The sequence below is a fragment of the Notamacropus eugenii genome, chromosome 2, assembly GCF_028372415.1.
Source record: "Notamacropus eugenii isolate mMacEug1 chromosome 2, mMacEug1.pri_v2, whole genome shotgun sequence".
Lineage (NCBI taxonomy): Eukaryota > Metazoa > Chordata > Mammalia > Diprotodontia > Macropodidae > Notamacropus > Notamacropus eugenii.
This window is the reverse complement of record NC_092873.1, coordinates 100890019-100910265: the sequence shown is the minus strand read 5'-3', so window position 1 is coordinate 100910265 and position 20247 is coordinate 100890019. Positions and strand designations below refer to the sequence as shown.

Genomic DNA, 20247 nt, shown 5'->3' with positions numbered 1-20247 from the left:
AAAAAATTGCTTCAATCTGCACTCAAGAGTTTATTAGTTTTCTCTTTCAAAGTGGACAGTTTTCACTTTAAGTCCTTTGGAACTGTCACAGATCATTATTTGGATCAAAGTAATGAAGTCTTTCACAGATGATCATTTCAATTTTGTTGTTACTTTGTACAATATTCTCCTGGTTCTGCACCCTTCACTCTGTATCAGTTCATATCCTCCCAGATTTTCCTGAAACACCCCTCACTATTTCTTATAGCACAATAGTATTCCATCACAATCACATATAACACAACTTATTTAGCCATTCCCCAATTGCCAGGCATCCCCTCAATTTCCAATTCTTTGCTACTTCCCCCCAACACACATACATACACACACAGAGCACCTATATTTTTTGTACACATAGGTCCTTTTCCTTTAATTCTTTGGGATATAGACCTAGTAGTGGTACTGCTAGGTCAAAAGGTACATACACAGTTTTACAGCTCTTTGGGCATAGTTTCAAATTGGAAGAACTAAACAGTAATGGGAAATCAGAGAATAAAGTCTGGGAGAGTATTTCAACTACTGATACATTTATTCTGTCTACAAGGTACAGAATAACTAAGAAACATTATGGAAAGGAGAAGTTACTGAATTAAGTTTTAAGAAAGGAAAAGTTCCCTCTCAAAGTTTCTTTATACTTCATATAATGCTTGCAACCCACGCAGGGAAGTTGTATCAGAAAGCACACACGCCACTTAACAACTTAAGACAGAAAATTTCCAAAGCAGACTTTAAGCTTACCTCCTACTAAAAGAGCTGTTTCTTGCTTCCTATTCTATCCAGCTGTTAAAGGCAGTCATCTTCTGGCCATATACTCTAACAATGAACCCTCCAGACAACTGGAGGGCCAAAGACCATGTCTGTGTCCTGGAGTAGGGGTGGGGAACCTGCGACGTTAAGGCTACATGTGACCTTCTAGGTCCTCAAGTGCAGTCCTATGATTGAATTCAAATTGTTCTGTGAAGTCTGGATTCAGTCAAAGGGCAGTGGGCTGTACTTGAGGACCTAGAGGGCCACAATGTGGCCTCAAGGCCCCTCCTGAGTCTTAATCCACTCAGCATCCTATGCTAAAACTAACTCACATGACTCATTATATTTAGTTGGCCACAAGCCACACTAGACCAGATCACCTATGCTTCATAATCCTTCCAGTCAATCATCTCATCTACCATATTGCCATTTGTTCTTCTGGTATTTATGTATATCTCCCCTTCCCACTCTCCTCCACCCATTTCTTTTTCCATGAACCAAAATCAAATCAGAATATTATCACTGCTTCTGGAAAGGCTGTGTCAGGCTTTTCTATGATTCCACTAGCATCCCTATGACTCCCCAGAACAAAATACTCCTGTCTCATTTCCAATCCCCTTTATGTGTTCTCTCCCCCATTAGACTATAAGATTATTTAGGGTGGACAGAGAACATCTCACTTTTGAATTTGTATCCCCAGTGTTTAGTATCTGATTTGGTATACAGTAAGCACTTAACCAAGGTAGCTAGGTGGCACAGTGGATAGAGAGTTGGGCCTGAAGTAAGGAAGGCTCATCTTCCTGAGTTCCAATCTGGCTTCAGATACTTATAAGCTTGTGTGACCCTGGGCAAGTCACTTCACCCTGTTTGTCTCAGTACCTCATCTATAAAAGGAGCTGGAAAAGAAAACAGCAAACCACTCCAGAATCTTTGCCAAGAAAATGCTGTCAAGAGTCACACACAACTGAAAAATGACAACGACAACAAAAACTTAACCCACTTAATAAATGCTTTTCAATTATTTCAGTGGTGTTACCTCAATCCACACCAATTCCTTCTGCTGATGGTCCACCTTACTCCTATCTTTAACTTGATTAAAGCATGTTTTAAAATCCTTCTCCTTATCCTATATATCCAACATTAGAATGATTCTATTTCAGTTTCTAATAAGAAAAACCAGTTGGGTATGGCAAAATGGGGACTATAAAAATCATTTAGTACAATTAGAATTGTTACCTATGCTTATAACCTCAAAATCATCATTGATTCTTTTCCTTTTTCCTATATCCAATCAGTTGTCAAACCCTATCAATTCAACTCCCATAACAATGACACATTGGTCGTCCACCCCATTTACAGAACCACCAGACTAATCTAGTTCCTCATCACTTCTAACACAAACTATTAATCTCCCTGATTCCAGGTTCTCCTCTCATCAATCTAATACTTACACAGGTGCCCTAGTCATCTTTCTAAGGCACAGATATGACTGTCACTCCTCTACTCAGAAATCTTCAGTGGTTTCATACTGCCTCTAATACAAAATATGGACTCCTTAGCCTGGTATTTGAGGCCCTCAACAGTACAGCTTCCACTCACCTTTCCAGACTTGTTTTATAAAGTTCCTTACACAAACTTTATGTTCCAGCAGAACTGGAACACTGCACATTCTCCTTAAAAGTATTCACTCAAACCATTACTCATGGCTAGAATGTATTCCATCTTCATCTCAACCCCTCAAAAATTTTGTCTTCTTTTCACAATTCACCTCTTCCATGAAGACTTCCCTGATTCCACTGCCAACCTCCCACCCCCTCTAGTTATTAGTATTCTATCTCCCTCTTTAATTTTGTGTTCATATTGTACTCCCCCAATAAAATGCAAACTTCTTAAGGGTAGGACCTGCTTTGTCTTTTAATCTCCAAGATTCTACATGTGGTACATACAGATGAACTCAATCAACAAATGGTTTGTGGCAATGTATATTCAATTAATCTGAAGAATAAGTTAAACAAACACTTATTAAATGTCAAGTGCGTTGTGCTGGGTGTTGAGGCAAGACACAAAAATATAGTATAATTAAGAAAAATCGTAACATTAATTTACATCCTAATGAACTCTCCGTAAGCTTACCTGCTGCAATCCTTGTGTCCCAGACACAGGTACTTGCATGATGGTCTGACCTTGGCCACCAGGAACAGCCTGGACCATAATGGGCTGACCAGCTGATGTTATTAGTTGACCTCCACTCACTTGTACCATCAAAGGCTGGCCCTGAACCTAGAGATCAACAGAATGAGAACAATGAAATAAAGCTACACAGAGAAAGAATTTAACTATAAGCCAGTCATCAGTATTACCTACTAACTTCTTTGTCACTTAGGACAAAAACATGCTAGGAATTAGGGTGAAGGAAAATGAGTGTATGAGACCTTCTATCAGTGATTTTCAGTGTAGACATGTGACTGAATGTCAAAGCAGCTTAAAGTTAAAATGGAATACAAGTATAATCTTTTGACTCACTAAAAACAAGCTTCTTATCAACACACATGGAATAAGTTCTTAGTGGCTGAAAAGAAGATTTGGTTGCTTGCCAGCACAATTTCCAGGAATGGCATTTATCAAGGAGGACAATTAGGATTCTAGGTAACGTAGAGAAAAAGGAGTAGAAAAAATACAAAAGAGCCTGTATGGAAAGCGGCTTCATTTGGGAGTCATCAGAAGCAAGCTCCTCTCTACCCTGTCTTTCAACTCTGATTCACTCTTCCAAACTCACCTTGAAGATTCTGAGTAATTTTCACCATTTAGCACTTATTGCCTTAAATTATAGATTGATCTTAAACTGATGTATTTCATGTGCTGTTCTGACCGACATGAGATGTCTAGATCCCTATAAATGCTCCTTAATACAACCATATTGATTTTAATTTTAGTAGAATGAGAAATGTGGAAATTATATAGAGGCAGCTCATATGAACAGAATTCCTACTTCTCAAGCTTCTAAGAGGAACTAACTCACTGTAAGTCAGGAAGCTACAAATACTATGTAGCATCTTGATTCTTAAAATGAAATATTCTTTTCCCAGAACTTCTGGAAGCCACAGTGCAAACCACTTCAGTTAAATAAGAAACCTCAAGGACCACAAGGGTAGTTTGGACCTTCTGTTCTCAGATTCCATCATGATTTTAGGAAGGTAGCTCTTCCAAATGAAGAAAGGAAACTCTTTCACAAAAGAACTTTATACTTTAAATCACTAAAATTATTTCTTGATTAAAAAAAAATTAGTAACTAACAAGAAATATGCTAAAAATGAATAGGTCAATTTATACTTTTAGAGACAATAAAGGTAGGAATTATTTTCTCCATTCTATAAACAGATGAGAGAGCAAAAGAACATTATGAAGAAACTTCAAATTCCAGGCTTTATTATTCTGCCCTTGGAAGAATTCCATATTTATCACCTATAAATTTTACTGTCCATTTCTCATATACCTGTTTCTTCTTCCTTCTCACTCCAAAGTAGATTCCTTTTGAGAAACAGTCCATGTAATATTTGATACATGGAAAGATTTTCAGAATATTTATTGCATGAATATCTAAAAGAGCAATTTACAATTCTCTAAAATAACGAGATCCCTAGAGAAAAAGGGTTGTTACTTATTTTCATCAAGACGTTCCTGTTCTTTAAAAAAGTCTGAAAGTAATTAAGATAAGCTTTACCAATTTATCTAGTCATCTATCATTTCTCACTCCTTCTCCTGATCACTTATGCACTCAAAAATGAACCCTGACTAAGGAGAAGTCTTTGATATGTAAACAGTTAAAAAGTACATGCATAAGACAAGCAGCAACAGTTAAATAGCATGTTATTATATTTCCATTCCACAGGCAGTTAATGACAATCCACAATACTTACAGACAGTTCTGGCTTTGCATAAATTGGTACTATACAAATTCAACTTTATGAATTCTGAAAGAAATCTGCATTCTAAAAACATACCTATGTTAACTTTACTGTACAGTATTGTGCTTTTTTGAGTGCTCTCTCTTTCTCTCTGCTCCAATATTCTGAGGCCTTCCACCCCACATCCCCCAAAAACACCCAACTCTCCACAAGAAAGCAGAAAGGTTACTTTAGAGAGACCACTAGGGGTTTGGCCTGAGACCTTGGGCAAAAGAAAACTTTGCTCCCCCTGACACCCCCTACTCCCCCAGTGTGTCTGTCTTCTGTCTGTGTCTGGGTAGGGCATTTGTGACTGTGTCCAGCCATCATGTGACTATCCCGGCCCCTGCTCCTCTTGTTCCTCTTGTTCTCCTCTTGTTCTCATTTCTCTGTCCTGGCCCTGGTCCTTGAACCATACAAAGCACAAGCCTCCTTCCCTCCTGCCTCCCTCCCTTACATCTGCAGGAAAACTCACATTACATAAAAACCACTTTACATAGAGGTCTGTGGAATGGTCCATTTACTTAAAGCAAGAACTGTCTGTATTTTATATATTAAAAGTAAGACAAAGCAAGCAGAAAAGATGGATGAGCTACTGAACCCTGGGAGAGATACCATTAGGTAGCATATCCAAGATCAACTTTTTTCAGGTTGTAATGTTGAGAAATGGCTATACATAATTCCTCATCCCACAACTATTCTTTTCTGACAAACTGGCATGAAAAAGAAAACATGACCAGTCCAGTGAGGAGTCATGCAGTGCATAGCACTAAGCAGTAAAGCCCTGTATCCTAGCTTTTGCTTTCAAGAATTTCCAATCTATATGGAACAAATGAAATGGGCCGCACAAATCAGGGTTTGAAATAACTTACCTTCTGTTGTAACTGTTCAATTAGATAAGTTAAAGAGATACAATCTTCAGGTTCACAGACTATTACACTATGCAATCCCAAAGTTTTAGATCTATCACTGACCAATTCCAAGACCTTAGACTTCAAGATATATAATTAGAGTTCCAGTTTTCTAGGCAAAAACCAAGGCTCTTCTTTACCAATTTATCTAGAACTATGAGGAATACTGGTTGGTTAACTGATTTAAGTTGCCCCAAAGTACTTTCTACTAAAACTCACAAAGGGGATTACTGGTCTTGGTCCCTAAAAGGGAAGGAACCTCCCTCCAAACCCAGCAGTAAAGTAATTCTCATCTCTTGTCAGGAAAGGATAATCGTTTTCACAGATAAATTTGATGAGCTTATTTGTATTTCACCAATATCTATTTATGGAATGCTCCAGCAGAGTTTCTAGCATAGCAAAAGCCATTTAATTTAACCATATAAAGATCTATTTCGGGGAACAATCCAAAATACTAATTTCTGAAGTTTTCTATTGTCTTATCCTACTTACATATGTCAATGATAATTCCTTAATCAACTTAGCTTTTCTATTGCCTACTCTGGACATCTAATAATGTACTTCCTTCTATGAGAATACATTATATTGTCAGTCCACTACTATACTAGTTTATTCAAAATAATATATAATATTAAGCTGGCTATTTCCTAGCCATTTAGCTCATTAATTAAAAAAATGGCTAATCCAAGTCTTATTAATTCATTTTTTTCTTGTTTCCTTTTATCTCAAACTACTGACATATGGTACGTGAATAAAGATCAAACTGCTAATTAAATTTATAAGTTAATTTAAAATTTCTACTGCTGAGAATTGCTTCCAGTTACTCATTCAATCATTCACTTTCTATTAATTCCAAAAATAGAGATATGTATGGTTTCAGAACTGGATGACAACAGTTTCTGCATGCTTTCTAGCAAACATTGAGAAACCCAGCAGGAATTTTTATGGGTCTCAAATGAAAACTGGCAGCATCAAATAGAGGAGAGAATCACATGCCACTCACTTTACCATTTCCATTTCAAACCCTGATAAAACAGCATCAGACATGAAGTGGAAGGGAAGTTCATGCAGTGCTCACATAGATACAATTAGAGAAATCACCACTACCTGGAGTGTCTGGACTTGCTGGCCTGAGGCGGATGCCACCTGGGCCTCTGTCTGCAACTGGACAGCAGTGACACCACCCTGCTGCTGGGAATAGGAACAGGAATAGCTTGAAACTTGACAAGGAAACGTATAGCTCAAGACAAGAGATCACCTTACCTCCTGAAGGGACAAAGAGATTCTCTCCTCAAAAGCCCCTTTTCCTGGACTCTCAGACTGAAAGAACAGACCTAACTTGCTACTGTTACCAACTGGAACAGTGGCAGGAGAAAAGTATCTTTCCTTTTACTGAGACTCAAAACTGTGCTCTTTAATATACCACGATCAAGGTATTTTTCATCATATTTAAAACCAAAGTGTAAGGTAGCCTTCAGAAATAGGCAACTTCAATTCATTTGCTTATGGAGGCATTACAGGGCTCCTTTGTATTATGGCACTCATTCATTATTCAACTGTGTTTAGATAACAAAGTTATTTTTTAATGGAACTGCAGCTACATTTTCAAAGGGAAAATGTGCATTTGAAGAATTTCACAGCATTTGAATAGAACCAGTTCAAATCATATAAAGAGTGTCTACTACAGGCAAAGAACGGTTTTGGACTGAGAAGGATATAAATGTAAGACTAGACCAGACATGTACAACCAGGCTTATGACCTGTGGGCACACCACAGGATTTCAGGCAGCCCACAAAAAATGTAGAAGATATCTTCCTCTACAGTTTTTGCCAGCTGCCCAAAATCCTTCGGTGGGCCATAAGTGGCCCATGTAGGTTGCAGGTTGTGCAGGCCTGACTAGACCTTACAAATATCTATGATGTAATGGGGACAAATTATTAAAGACTAAGCATCTTTACAAATTCACGACTTTTATAATCTCAAACTAAAACTATTTCTATTCAACTCAACTAACTTAGAGGCAATAAATTTGTAAATGAATCTAATGGTTTCCACATAATTGTGTCTATCTTAATTGTTATCCTTGACAAATTTTTTTTTTTTACATCCATTAGCATACTATCTAGACGGTGAAGTTTTTATGAAAACCTCTCATTTGGAAGGAGTGATCTCAATGAACTGAAATCATTTTAATTCAAATCAACTTCATCCTTTGGCCACTAATCAGGAACAACTTTCTGTATGCCTTCTGGAAACCTCAATTTTCTAAGTACCATGTTAAGAGTTTGGAAACTGCGCCAAACCCAACAAAAATTAATTCCCTTTTCATTTATACCTAATCAGCAATTCTATCTGAAGTCAGACTTAGGTACAATGAATAATGTCTCTTTCTTGCAAAAAAAAAAAAAGGTGGGGGGAGAGGGAGGTTTATCCTAAGATAAAGTAAAATTAAGCAAGAAACAGCAGAAAATGTCATCTGTATACATTTCACATCAATACTCTACCTGGATTTGGGAATTTAAAAACCAGAAGTTCCTAATCCTTTTCCAATGCAACTATATTTGCACGTGCAGCTGTCTAAATATTATCCTAAAGCTGAACTAGAAATTAACTTTCCAAAATAATCACCTTGTGGACCAGTTCATAGCAAATCCACTTGAATCTAAGTGTTTTGTTTTCATCTACTATAGAAAGCCAAAGTGTCCATATATCAATTCCATCAGAAAAAGAAACAGAACAGAATCAATTTGATATATTCACATAAAGACAAACTCAACAACTCCAAAGTTCAATATAAAAGTAGCCTGATATTTTGAACTTTAATAATTTGTCAGGAAATCTAGGTTAATTAATAAGGAAGGCAGACTATTCAGGTAACATGAAGAAACAATTCCAATGCACTGTGGATAGAATACAAGATGCAAAGAACCCTGAACACACAGTTTGAGATACTGAGTCCAAATATAAACAAATATTACCAGGCAAATTTCTAGATCTTTGCACCTCACCAAACCCAGAACATGATAATTTTTCAATGGTATTACAGCAGTGCCTCTTAATGTCATAGCCAATTATGTTACTTTGGTACTCAAAAGTTGAGTCATTTTCATACCTGCTGCTGAATCTGTCCAGCCTGCACGACAATCTGTTCTGTAGAACTATTGCTGTTTGCTGTATACTGCTCCATGTCTCATCTAGGTTGCAATTCTGTATTTGACAACCTCCTGCTGGATATCCTGGGAAATGGCTAAGAGTGTGCTCCTATTTGAAAGGTTAAGAAAAAAAATGTTACTAGAGGATTATAGTCAATAGATACATAGATTATAGATCACTATAATAATGTATGACTAATCAATATCATTTAGAACTAAAATTACAAGGCTAAACTAGTATATAGTCAGATTATAATTACAGTAAGCCTATACTTCTACCACATTTTAAAAAATAATTTCAGGTCAGAAAGCACATTTGTAGGGCCTGTCTTTATTCAAGGCGACATAGTACATATACACTATTTTAATCAAATGGTAGATTATTACAGGTCTGAGATCAAATTCAGTATTGTTCAAATAGCCACTAAATGTTTTTTAAGTAGGAAGGGATTACTTATCAGAATCTAGGGGTTGTGGAGTTTGCATATGATTCCAATGAATGAAAGGAAATACCTTTAACTACTGAATGTGTCTTTGATTTTTTTTTTAATTTCTAAACTCTTCTACACTTTCCCCAGATAAATTCTCCCCCTGCCCCCATGATTTCACAATTTCAGAAATTTTATTTCTAATCCTCCCTGAGAGTCAATACATGTTGGTTAATATGAAAGAATAAACTGGGATACAAGACAATGAGTTGAAAGGCAGCCTTGGGCGGCTTTTCCCTCCCAAGGTAGAAAGCTGGTCTCTTGCTCCTTCTACTGAGAGTGCATATATGAAATAACTCCAGCTCAGAGATAAATGTACACACACACCCCTCATTCAATCTTTATAACCCTCAGAGGCAGATGTTATTGTTCCCATTTTACAGCGCAGTTATACAGCTAGCAGTCTCAGGAGACTAAAATCTAAAGGTTACCTACTCCAAGTCCAAGGATGCTATTCATTTCTCTAAGCTGCCTTTGAAAAGTTCATTTGCATGTGACCCTGATGTTCAGTAAAGCAACATTCAACTCTACTATTCTTGTTCTCAGTTGGCCAAATGACAATTTTTAACACAGTTTTGCCTCAAAAATATCCTTCTCCACTGAAAACAGTTAACTCTGACAGAGCATAGTATGCCTTTTTGGCTCTTATTCCCTCCCCCGCCCCACTCTGATTAATGTAAAATCCAAGTCTTACATTCACATGAGAAAATAAAGTTTATGTAAAAAACTATTTTCCAAAAATATTCCATGGAAATTACAAAACCCAAAATTCAGAGATCCTGCAGTGAACACAATATGCATTTTCATAGCACAATACTAAGAATGACACTTTTAAGTACCCCAAATTTCAATGCACATTCACTTAGATATACCTATGAACTCTCTAGCAGAGAGCAGAAAGAAGCTTGAATAGCTTCCCTATGTTAGATTTTCAGAGTATGGCTTTCAATTTTGTGAAGGGAATTTAAAAACATTAGCTGCTGCTTCAAATACACATGCAAAAACATATTCCAAAGGTAAATGTTATTTTTTTACCATGCCACGGAACTCTATCCATTAACGTGAAAAAGAAAACTGAATCCTAAGAAGCAAAGCAGAAGGGAAAGAGTTCTTTGAGGGTTTGTTACTTAACAGTTAGGGACCAAGAAAAAGAGATGGAGCAAAAATCTTTTACGTCCAAAAGAAATCAACCCCAGTAATAACAAGCACAACCCTTCAGTAAGTTGAATTTTTCTAGAGCACAGATCTGACTGTCAATCCATCCTTCATTTAATAAATTCCACTATAGTGAAAATATACTCAATAGGAAAGTATATGTAGAATCTATACAGAATTGTATGCAGTCGTGGGGAGGGAGGGAGGTAGTGGGGGGTGGGTGGGGAGGGATAAAATCGCAATTGTATGGCAGTGATTGTTAAACATTAAAAAAATAAAAAAAAAAATAAAAAATAAAAAATAAAAAATAAAAAATAAAAAAAAAATAAATTCCGTGGATCCATATTACCTTCAAGATCAAATAAAAATATCCTGTTTGGCTTTTAAATTTCTTCATAACCTTCCTACCTTTCCAGTCTTTTTTCACTTTACTCCATTCTGAATGTTTCTATTCAGTGACACTGACCTCCTTGCTATTTCTCTAACATGTCACTCTTATTTCCCAACTTTACATTTTATCTGTCTCCACACCTGGTATTGTCACCTCTCAACCCTGCCTCCAGGCTTCTTTCAAGTTTCAGCTAAAATTCCACTTTCTGCAAAATTTCTTTCCCAGTCTTGGTTAATACCAGTGCCTACTCAAGATTATCTTCAGTTTATCCAATATACATCATTTGTACATAACTGTTTCCAAGTTTATCCTCATATAAAAAAATCTTTTTTCACCTGAATCCAGTACTGTACAACTCTGAGAAGTCCACTTTGATAAAACTTTACTGCAGCCAAACAGACCCTCTCATTTTTTTAAAGAAAAGGGAGTTTGGTTTTAACATGAAGATAAACACAGAATAATGACTTTTTAAAAACAAACTTGAAATGCAAAACATTTTATAAATAGGAACTTAAGTATACACTATATACAATAGGAGAAAAATAAATCAAGAGAAGCCTGAGGTCCTGGCTGCCATAAGTCAGGTAAGAAAGAAGATGGTGGTAGGGGAAAATTAACTCCATGTTTTCTGGGTATAAAAAAGTATTCAAGATTAGAGAAAGAAGGCTCCTGCAGTCAGTCTTTCGAGGGGGTGAACAAATTGGTACAAGGAACTTCCACGAGCCAAATGGACATGGAGCCTGGGAAAAGGAGGCAGCTTATTTGGAACCAGACAAGTCTGGAGGGGGCTGCTGTTCTGCCCCAGCAACGAGAGAGAGGAGGAAATGACGAGCCAGAAGGGGGTGGTAACGGTAACGGGACAGGAGACACTGGGAATGCTGGCTGGAAGGAGGGGCATGGTCAGGCCAGGGGAGTGGGGGGTGGGAGAAGTGGAGGGGAGGCCCCGGGCCTCTCGGATCCAGGAACCAGGCGGACGAGGGAAGTCAAGACAGTGGAGGAACCAAGAGGGAGGGCCTGGGAGGGGGGAGGGGGAGACACGGCAGGGGGCTTTTGTATCAGGTTTGCCAGAGTGCCCGTCCTGGGCTCAGACCCCACTCACAAAAGATGAGGGGGGGTGGGAAGAGACGGAGCAGGCGGAGGTTTACGGTCCAGGTGATTGAGTGGGGTGGAGAAGGGTACGAAATGAGTTTGAGTGCGTGTACATACACATACATACATAAATATACACACACACACACACACACACACACGTACGAAGGGCACGTCCAGACGGGGACCACGGAGGGGAGCAAGAAAGGGGGTGCTGGATGGTCAGTAAGGTAGGCAAAGGTTTGGAAGAGTGGTATTAACTGGGGACCCGTTCCCCCCAGCCCCTGGAGCCTGTGGGCCCAAGGTGGTGGTACCCAGGCCCCAGGGAGGTTGGGGGTGGCGCCTGGAGCCTGGTCGAATGGGGGATGCAGGCCCCATCTGGGGGGTCGGGCCCCCTGGGTCAAGGCGCCGCGCCCGGGAGAGGCCCCGGCCATCCCCACAAGGACAGGGCGGCCCCCTGCAGGCCTCGGCCGGGAGTGGCGGCAGGTCCCCGGTACAGCCACACCACGCCAGGGCCCGGTTCCAGGCAGGCCCGCCCCGCAGGCTCCGCTGCAGCCACCGCTGCCGCCGCCACCCGCCCCGCTCCCCGGGCTCGGCGGGCGCCTGGGCCTCTCCTGAGTGGTCAGCGAGACCCGCCAATCGGGGCGCTGGGGCCGGCTCTGGGCCGCTGGATATTGGCTCCTCACACTCACCGTGCCTCGCTCCCCCGGTTCGCTGCCCGCGCTGATTGGCTCCAGTACCGGACCCCGAAACCCAATCAGAGGCTCCAGCCGCCGCTGCCGCCGCCACTGCCGCTGCCTGGCAAAATGGCGAACGCGAACAAAGGAGCCCCGGGCCCCCCCTCCAACCGCCTCGGCGCAGGCGCCTGTAGGCCACGCCCCTCTCCCCGCCCCCACACCCCTCCCCACCTGCGGACTCGCCCCGCCCCGCGCTGGGTGCGTAGGGCGCACGCGTCCCGGAGACCCAGCCCGGGCTCCACCCCCCCACCTCCGGAAGAACGCGCAGGTTGTTCCAGGCCATGTTGACCCACCCTTTCAACTCAAACTCCACCTTAGAAGTGCTACTGCGCAAGCGTTCATCGCCTTTTTCCGTCCCTCTCCCCCAATGTCCGCCGCAGACCTTTGAAAACACACCCCAGTGCTTGGCGCGCAAGCGTCGATTGGTCCCGCGCGTGTTCCCATTCTTTGCTTTACGCATGCTTAGCCTGGCGGCGGGAGAAATTTCCCGCCGGAAGTTCTCGAAGGGGCGCCACCATAGAGCGCAGCCCTCCCTCCGGTCTGGCTAGAGGTGCCCCGTTTCCGCTCCCCCGGCGGATCGTGGGAGGCCATTTTAGGTCCCTGTGGGGGCAGCCGCGAGTCCGATTCGGCTCGGTCACGAGCACCCGGGCTGAATCGGAAGCAGCTGCCTTCTGGGGCCGAGGCCTGGGTTTCCCGGCAGCTGGCCCGTTCCCGGGACCCCGGGTATGTTGGGGCCGCAGACATCCCCTCCCCCCGCGGCGCCCCCGGGTTCAGTGGGAGGGGGGCGGGGCGTCCGTCCGTCCGTCTTTGGGATGGGGCCGGGCGCCGCATGGGAGGCTTCTTTCTGTCGGGCTCCCACCGTTGTCCCGGGAGCCGGAGCCGGGGAGGAGCTAGACTGCACACTCCTCCCCTCGGGCCTAGGGGGGAGGGGAAGCCGCTGGAAGAGGGCGGGGGCACGAGGAAAACAAAGAACCCTACTGGAGGGGTCAAGCGGGCCCGCCCCCTGTCCTCGGGCTGAGCCGGGCCCTCGTGGAACTTTAGGCTCCCTCCGAGGCCTGGGCTGCTCTTTCCTTCCGTCTCCATGTATAAGGAGATCGACTGTATCTGAGGTTCTTGACCCGAGGTCTGTGGGTACAATTCAGGGGGTTCTTGAATTTGAATGGGAAAAAAAGCCAATTACGTATTTATTTCAATGTGTCTTGTAATCCTGTGCTTTTAGAAACATTTGAGAAGGGGTCCAGAGGCCTCATTCACCGAACTGCCCAAGGGGGCCTTGGCACAACAAAAAGAGGGTGAGGCCCCCAACCCAAGAGCATCTCCGAAGCCTGTGTTAGATGCGATTGGGTGGAGGAGCCGGAAACGTGGAATTGGAGCTGGGGGGGGAGGGGCGAGAGGGGGAGCTGGGATGGGGTCAAGTGGTGCCTGCATCTCCAGCTCTTGCTTTGGATTGTTTTTTTGCCCCTTCCAGAGGAGGGTAGTGAAAGCGTTTAGCTGTGGTAAGCTGAAAGAGCCAGGTCAGGGAATGTGTGCTTAACCCTAAGCAAATTGGTTTCCTTTTTTCATTCTCCTAGTTGAAGAAATACCGTTATAGAAGCACCTTATCATGGCCAGCAGCCCTGATGAAGATCCAGGAGAGAACAGAGTGCGTAAAAAATTGTTGACTTATTGGCAAATAAAAATCTAGAGTAATTGAGGTCATAGGCATTGAGCACTGTTTTTAATTAAGCAGCATAACTGAATTAATCCTCTCTTAGTTCATTTACTCCAAAGAGGCTAATGCAATCCTAGGCAGGGATCATCACTTCCATCTTACTCATGGTTCACTTTACATTCAGCTCTTTGAATTGGTCTCTTGGGGTTTTTCTCTGTGAAAGGTTATGCTTGATTCCAATAAGAATGAAGTTGCTCCCTGGAAGAGGGGCAAAGTGGCCAAAAGAAACAGCCAAGCATTTCTGCATATCTGTTAAACCATTTTCTCACTTCCCCTTCTTGTGTGTTCCAGATTGTGTATGTGAAAGGGGACCTTTTCGCATGCCCCCAAACAGACTCATTGGCCCACTGCATCAGTGAGGATTGTCGAATGGGTGCTGGGATAGCTGTTCTCTTCAAAAAGAAGTTTGGAGGGGTGCAGGAGCTCTTGAATCAACGTGAGTTTGTGTAGAGTTTAGGTATTACCTTGTGGTTTCCGTTGACTAGAAACATCTGTTAAACTACTATGGGCAAGTCTATGTCCAAATTACGATCACAAGGGTGTTCTTCCTCACCAGGAGCTTCGAAGGTTATTGATAGCCTTCCAGATTCCCATACATCCCTTTATTTTGAATGTTACCACTGTAGTTATACTATTATAATAGCTTTTTAATTGTATCTTAACCTCTAGTCTCTCCCTTTATCAACTATATGTACAACAACTTTAAGTTTGCCTACCAAACAAAATCTATAGGTGTTCAAGGCTTTTTACACTCAAGGCCCCACTACCTTTGCATACTCTTAGAGAATTATTTGGGGGTACTAAGCAGCTAAGTAAACTCGTTCATAGCCATGTAGCCAGTATGTGTTAGAAGCAGGAGTTAAAACTAGGTTTGTTGTACACCACAGCTGGCCATTAACTGCATATCCCACTCATCCCCTGGAAGAACTCTTATTTGACCACAGTGGTTTATTTTATTTTCGTTGAACATGCCTTGCATTTTTCTGACTCTGCATCTTTGCTCATGCCATTCCCTTTGCCTGGTGAAATCCTTCTTGTCCTTCAAGGCCTAGCTCATATCCTTTCTCTGAAGCTTTCCTAGCCAAAAGTGATCTTTCTGCCCTTTGATCTGTAGCATTTTTACTTGTAGAATTTAGCATAATTACACCACTGGCATAGTTATTTACGTCCATGTCAGTTTAAGCTCCTAGAAGAAGGAAGATTTTATATATATATATACACATCCTTGTGTACCTTTATAGTGTCTAAAGCACTTGGTAAATGTACTTTAGACAGTAAATTGTAACAGTAAACAGTAAATTGACTTGTAAATACTCGGCAGTTACTTGTTGAGTGAATGAGTAAATGTGGCTGATAAAGGATAATGTTTTGAGAAGTGAATAGTATTATATAAACATAACATCATAGCAGGTTTTTTTTAGCTGACAGACTTATTAAGTTTTCTGGTCTTGTTATTTGGAAGCCTGAGTTTGTCAAGAGTTAAAGAGGAAGAGTAAGGTGTAAATGAGGTGTTGGCAAATTGATAATTGGGTGGGGCTAGAGTAAAGTGGGTTACAGTAGAAGGGGAGGCCAGGGTGTTAAGGAGATTAGGAGGGGAACCCCTTGGTGTTCACAGAATGTAGAAGGAATAGAATTCCACTTAGCATTCACATTTTTAGTTAGAAAGACTTTCTAACTCATTTCTAGACAGAGTTAATATATTAATGAACTTAAGTGTTAGGTTTTCTTTTTTCTTCTTATGTTAAATACTTCCCCTTTTTTTCTTAAAGAAAAGAAATCTGGTGAAGTGGCAGTACTAAAGAGAGATGAAAGATATGTATACTACCTGGTAAGAGAAAATTTGCTTCTTAGTGTGCTTTTAAGGTTGACTAGAAACATGATTCATGGTGGGATTTTTAGAGGGGAAAATTTCTAATTGATGTATTGGACAGGTTAACACTCTGGCTAGTAGAACCTTGCATATAATGATTTCGGTTAAATTTTTTAAACCACACATGTCTAAAAACAACCAGCTCAGAAGAGTATCATACAGTGTTTACCTGACAGATGACTCAGTCAGGTAAAACCATTACTTTATTGCTGGTTGATCATAATGTAGTATTGACCTTTGACTCCATGTCATTTTGGCTAATAAGAGCCTGACTCTTTCCTTTGTGCTCAGATTACAAAGAAGAGGGCTTCTCACAAGCCAACTTATGAGAACTTGCAAAAGAGTCTAGAGGCCATGAAAACCCATTGTCTCAAGAATGGAGTGACTGATCTCTCCATGCCTAGGTAAGGAATTCTGGGGTCCAGAATTAAAATTTCATTATTTTGGGGACATAAAAGATATTGTACTGTACTACCTGTAGTATTATAATTTAAATGGTCTAATTTTCGACATAATTATTGGCTTAAATAATGATTTTCTTATTTTCAGTCTTCAAATCAGAAGTGAAAATTTGGGCTAAATGGAAGCCACTCATCCAGCTTATTCACACTGAATAATCAGTGTTGTTCATGATAATGGATAATGTATGAGAAGCATTGAGACTTAGTGAAAAGGAAACTGTCCTGAAAGCCAGCACAACCTGGGTTTAAGTCTGATGTCTGGCACCCATGCTGCCTGTGTGATACTAGGCCAGTCACTTAGCTTATTGGTGTATTAGGCAACTCTCAAAACTATAAATTGCAGAGTTAGAGGTCCACTCCCTGTCCCTGCCTAATAGTGTTAAAAAAGGACTCTAATCTGTACTACACAGTGAAAGTGAAACAGCTCACTCAGTTTTAGATGTCAAATACCAACTTCATTCGTGACATTTGAAGACTGGCTTCGACTACTGAAATCATGAATTTAGAAACCAAATCTGGGCTGTTTGGACTTTTCCTGCCCCATCAAGGTCCCCCAAAGGTGTTAAGCATGGGACACAAAAGGGGTAAAATGATCACTTCCTTTTATATGAAAAGTTGAACTGTCACAGTTAATAGCAAGAAGATAGGCCGTTGTAATCTCAGTTTGAAAATTCATTAGCATGCTTGGAGCACTGATTCTGTAATTGTTCTGATGCCAGTGGGGCCTGTGGGAGTCATATTAGGGTTCCTTTAAATTCTTTCCGTCTGTTAGGAAGTGCTCATTGATTCCCCTTGCTCTTATCACTTGGACTAGAGTCATTGTCTCATTGTTTTCTCTTCTAGTGGTCGTTTGGTCTAGCTACTAAAGGGCCTACATTGAATTTAGCCCTTAGCCCTTACTTTTCTCATTTTGCAAAGTGGCATTGATGATGCCAAGTCTCTACCATCCTCCAGGGTTGATAAGAATCAATAAAGCAGAGAATTACCTGCCTTCAAATGGAAGGAAGGTATCAGGAAAATGTCAGGGGGTATGGTTTGTAAACGAATGCAAAAGACTCCTCAGGGAATAATATCCTTTTCTGACTTACCCAGACACTTTTACTGAAGCTATTGACTTATAATAGTATAACATTTTGATAGCACTTTGAAGCTTTGCAGGGTGCTTTCCTCTTAACTGCTTTGTGAAGGAGGTAATAGAAGCATTTTACTCATTTTATAGATTAAACAAAGACTTAGAGCGGTAACTACTAGAATCAAGGTTTCTGACCATAAACTCACTGTTTTTTCCCTTATACAACATTGGGGCTGAGTACAAATTGAACTAGTAATGTTTTCAAGACAAGGAACCAAGTGCTGTGGGTAGCTTATACAGAGAAACATAACTTCCACAAAGACATTACTGTATTTTTAGGCCAATAAGCTTTGTACCTAAAGAGGCCCTAGTTCAGGGGTGGCGAACCTGCCGCCTTGAGGCCACATGTGGCCCTCTAAGTCCTTAAGTATGGCCCTTTGACTGAATCCAAACTTCACAGAACAAATTCACTTAATAAAAGGATTTGTTCTTGGAAGTTTGGATTCAGTCCAAGGGCTGTACTTGAGGACCTAGAGGGCCACATGTGATGTTGCGGTGGCAGGTTCCCCACCTCTGCTCTAGTCCATACTCTTTTCCTTCTTTTTCTTACACTTCCATTTGGAATCCATTATCATAGGAAATGTTATTTTAGAGCCCTTACACTACCTGTCATTGCCAGAAAGTTTTCATCAGAAGATATAGAGAAAATCTCTCTTGCTGTCCCCCCACCCCCACCCTTAGTTTTTTGGAGTGTACTGTGAACATTTTAGACTTTTGTAAAAGTTTGTTTTGAAATGGAAAAGATTGAGATGCAGTGTCCTACTGGGAAAAGAGCTGTAAATTGCTATTCGTCTTTGGGGCTGACAGGACTAACCTTAGGTGATTCATGGCAATATGAGTTGTATAATTCTTAACCTAAAACAAAGCCAATCAGTGTGAAATTAGCCACCAAGCAAAAACTTTTTTCTATCTCTATTTACTATGCAATATAACCTTCATGGAAAGAGAGGTGGGGGTGGGGGAGGTGAGGAGATGCTCTCTGAGTACCTCATTTCTACCCAACAGGAATGTTTTTGTTTCTTCCAGGATTGGATGTGGTCTTGACCGGCTACAGTGGGAGAAAGTGTCTGCAATGATTGAAGAGGTGTTTGAGGGCACAGACATCAGGATTACTGTATATACTCTCTGAACAGATGGACCTTATGGATGTGTCCATGTCTCTCATCTCTCACCCCCACCAAGCCCAGAGAACTGGGACAGGAGATCTTAAATTGAGCAGGGAAAAGTTTTATTTGAAATAGTCTCTCCCTTACACTGGCCAAATTCCAGTTGCCGTTGTTTGGATGGGGTTTGGAGGCTAGGGTGTTTCAGATATGTTGCTGTTTTGTTCAAATGAGGGTGAGAAATTGATGGTCTGTTAGATGGGGAAATGCCAGGTGACAGTCAACAAGTTGAACACCCCTTGGTGAGTATCATTGATTTGTTCAGCTGGCCACTAAGTGGCAGCATTGACTGCTTCTCTTTAAGGAGAGCACTTTCAGGGAGGATGAAAGTTTCAGTTGGCTTGGCATTTCTTTTTGTATATTTGTCCCCCCCCTCCCCAAAATCATGATTTGTGCACTTGTTCAGTGTTGTCTTTGTGTTGCCAGAGCCATTCTAGGACAGGTGAATTAAGCTGTTTTTTTTTTTATTTGTATAACTGAGCTTTATGTTGTTGACGGGGAATTCTGTTGAATAAAGTGAAAAAAAGAGCTTTCTCTTGAGTTTTGTAAAATGAGGTTTTGTGCTCATGGACTGTAACCTAAGTCTCACTTTGGAGTAAAGCAGTTACAGGAGTTTTCAGTTACATTTGATTGTAGTACCTTATTTCAAAGCTGCTGTAAGGAACCATACTCTCACTTTCATGAGAAATTACATGACTGGAATTAACGAGTCAGGAGCCCTCTCCATGAGTGACTGAGACGTGTGCTTTACAGCTTTTGCTGCCTCCCCACATCTTCGCCAGATTATAGACTGAGACATATCTTTACAATGACGTGAACAAAATTAACTTTCTCCATGTGGTATAGTTCTTTTCTCCTTTTTTTACATATTTCCAACCAGATGTATCCGCACCAGTAGTGGAATCCCATCTATGACGCTGTCTGTTACTTAAAGTAAATGACAGCTAGTGCCAGGTAGCAAATTCATCTATAGCCCACTCCTAGAAAGGACCAACACACCTGGTTATTGAAAGGCTGATAAGAGAGAAGAGAAAGCTTCTTAGATATCCCAGTGGTAGTCTGTTCCTTTCACTACCTTCAAACTGTATTACCAAACCTACCTGTGACAAACTAAGGGGGAGAAGTATTGCATATATTTTATTTACCTCATTTTTAGACTAGCACAACAAAACTGATGACATTTAGAATGAGAAGCTTTATATCAAATCAGAACTGTGGTACTATGAAAGCTAAGTGTGCATGTTTTTTTCCTATAT

At 41.0% G+C, this 20247-nt stretch overlaps 2 protein-coding genes across 13 annotated transcripts in view; one reads left to right on the top strand and one right to left on the bottom strand.

Moving 5' to 3' along the window:
- NFYA (nuclear transcription factor Y subunit alpha) overlaps window positions 1-13143 on the bottom strand; it is a 30150-nt gene extending 17007 nt beyond the window's left edge. The window contains exons 1-4 of one of the 8 annotated variants that reach the window (XM_072642017.1): window positions 12610-12738; window positions 8755-8903; window positions 6746-6832; window positions 2920-3066 (exon numbers count right to left, since the gene is read on the bottom strand). In XM_072642017.1, coding sequence (XP_072498118.1) covers window positions 2920-3066; window positions 6746-6832; window positions 8755-8829 — 309 coding nt within the window. In that variant the 5' untranslated portion in view covers window positions 8830-8903; window positions 12610-12738. Of the gene's footprint in view, window positions 1-2919; window positions 3067-6745; window positions 6833-8754; window positions 9370-10317; window positions 10406-12609; window positions 12806-13050 lie in introns of those variants that run through there. The other 7 variants (XM_072642020.1, XM_072642019.1, XM_072642022.1 and 4 more) reach the window with 7 other exon arrangements.
- On the top strand, window positions 12875-19519 carry OARD1 (O-acyl-ADP-ribose deacylase 1). Of its 5 annotated transcripts, none has more exons than XM_072642028.1 (7): window positions 12888-13377; window positions 13874-13946; window positions 14226-14296; window positions 14657-14801; window positions 16135-16193; window positions 16527-16639; window positions 18855-19519. In XM_072642028.1, the coding sequence occupies exons 3-7, from the start codon at window positions 14258-14260 to the stop codon at window positions 18955-18957; spliced, it is 459 nt and encodes a 152-aa protein (XP_072498129.1). In that variant the 5' UTR covers window positions 12888-13377; window positions 13874-13946; window positions 14226-14257; the 3' UTR covers window positions 18958-19519. The 5 variants fall into 5 exon arrangements, with proteins under 5 accessions (XP_072498127.1, XP_072498129.1, XP_072498128.1 ...); XM_072642029.1 differs by lacking the exon at window positions 12888-13377 and adding an exon at window positions 13493-13777; XM_072642026.1 differs by lacking the exon at window positions 13874-13946 and having other exon boundaries at window positions 12875-13377.
- The last annotated feature ends 728 nt before the right edge of the window (window positions 19520-20247 follow it).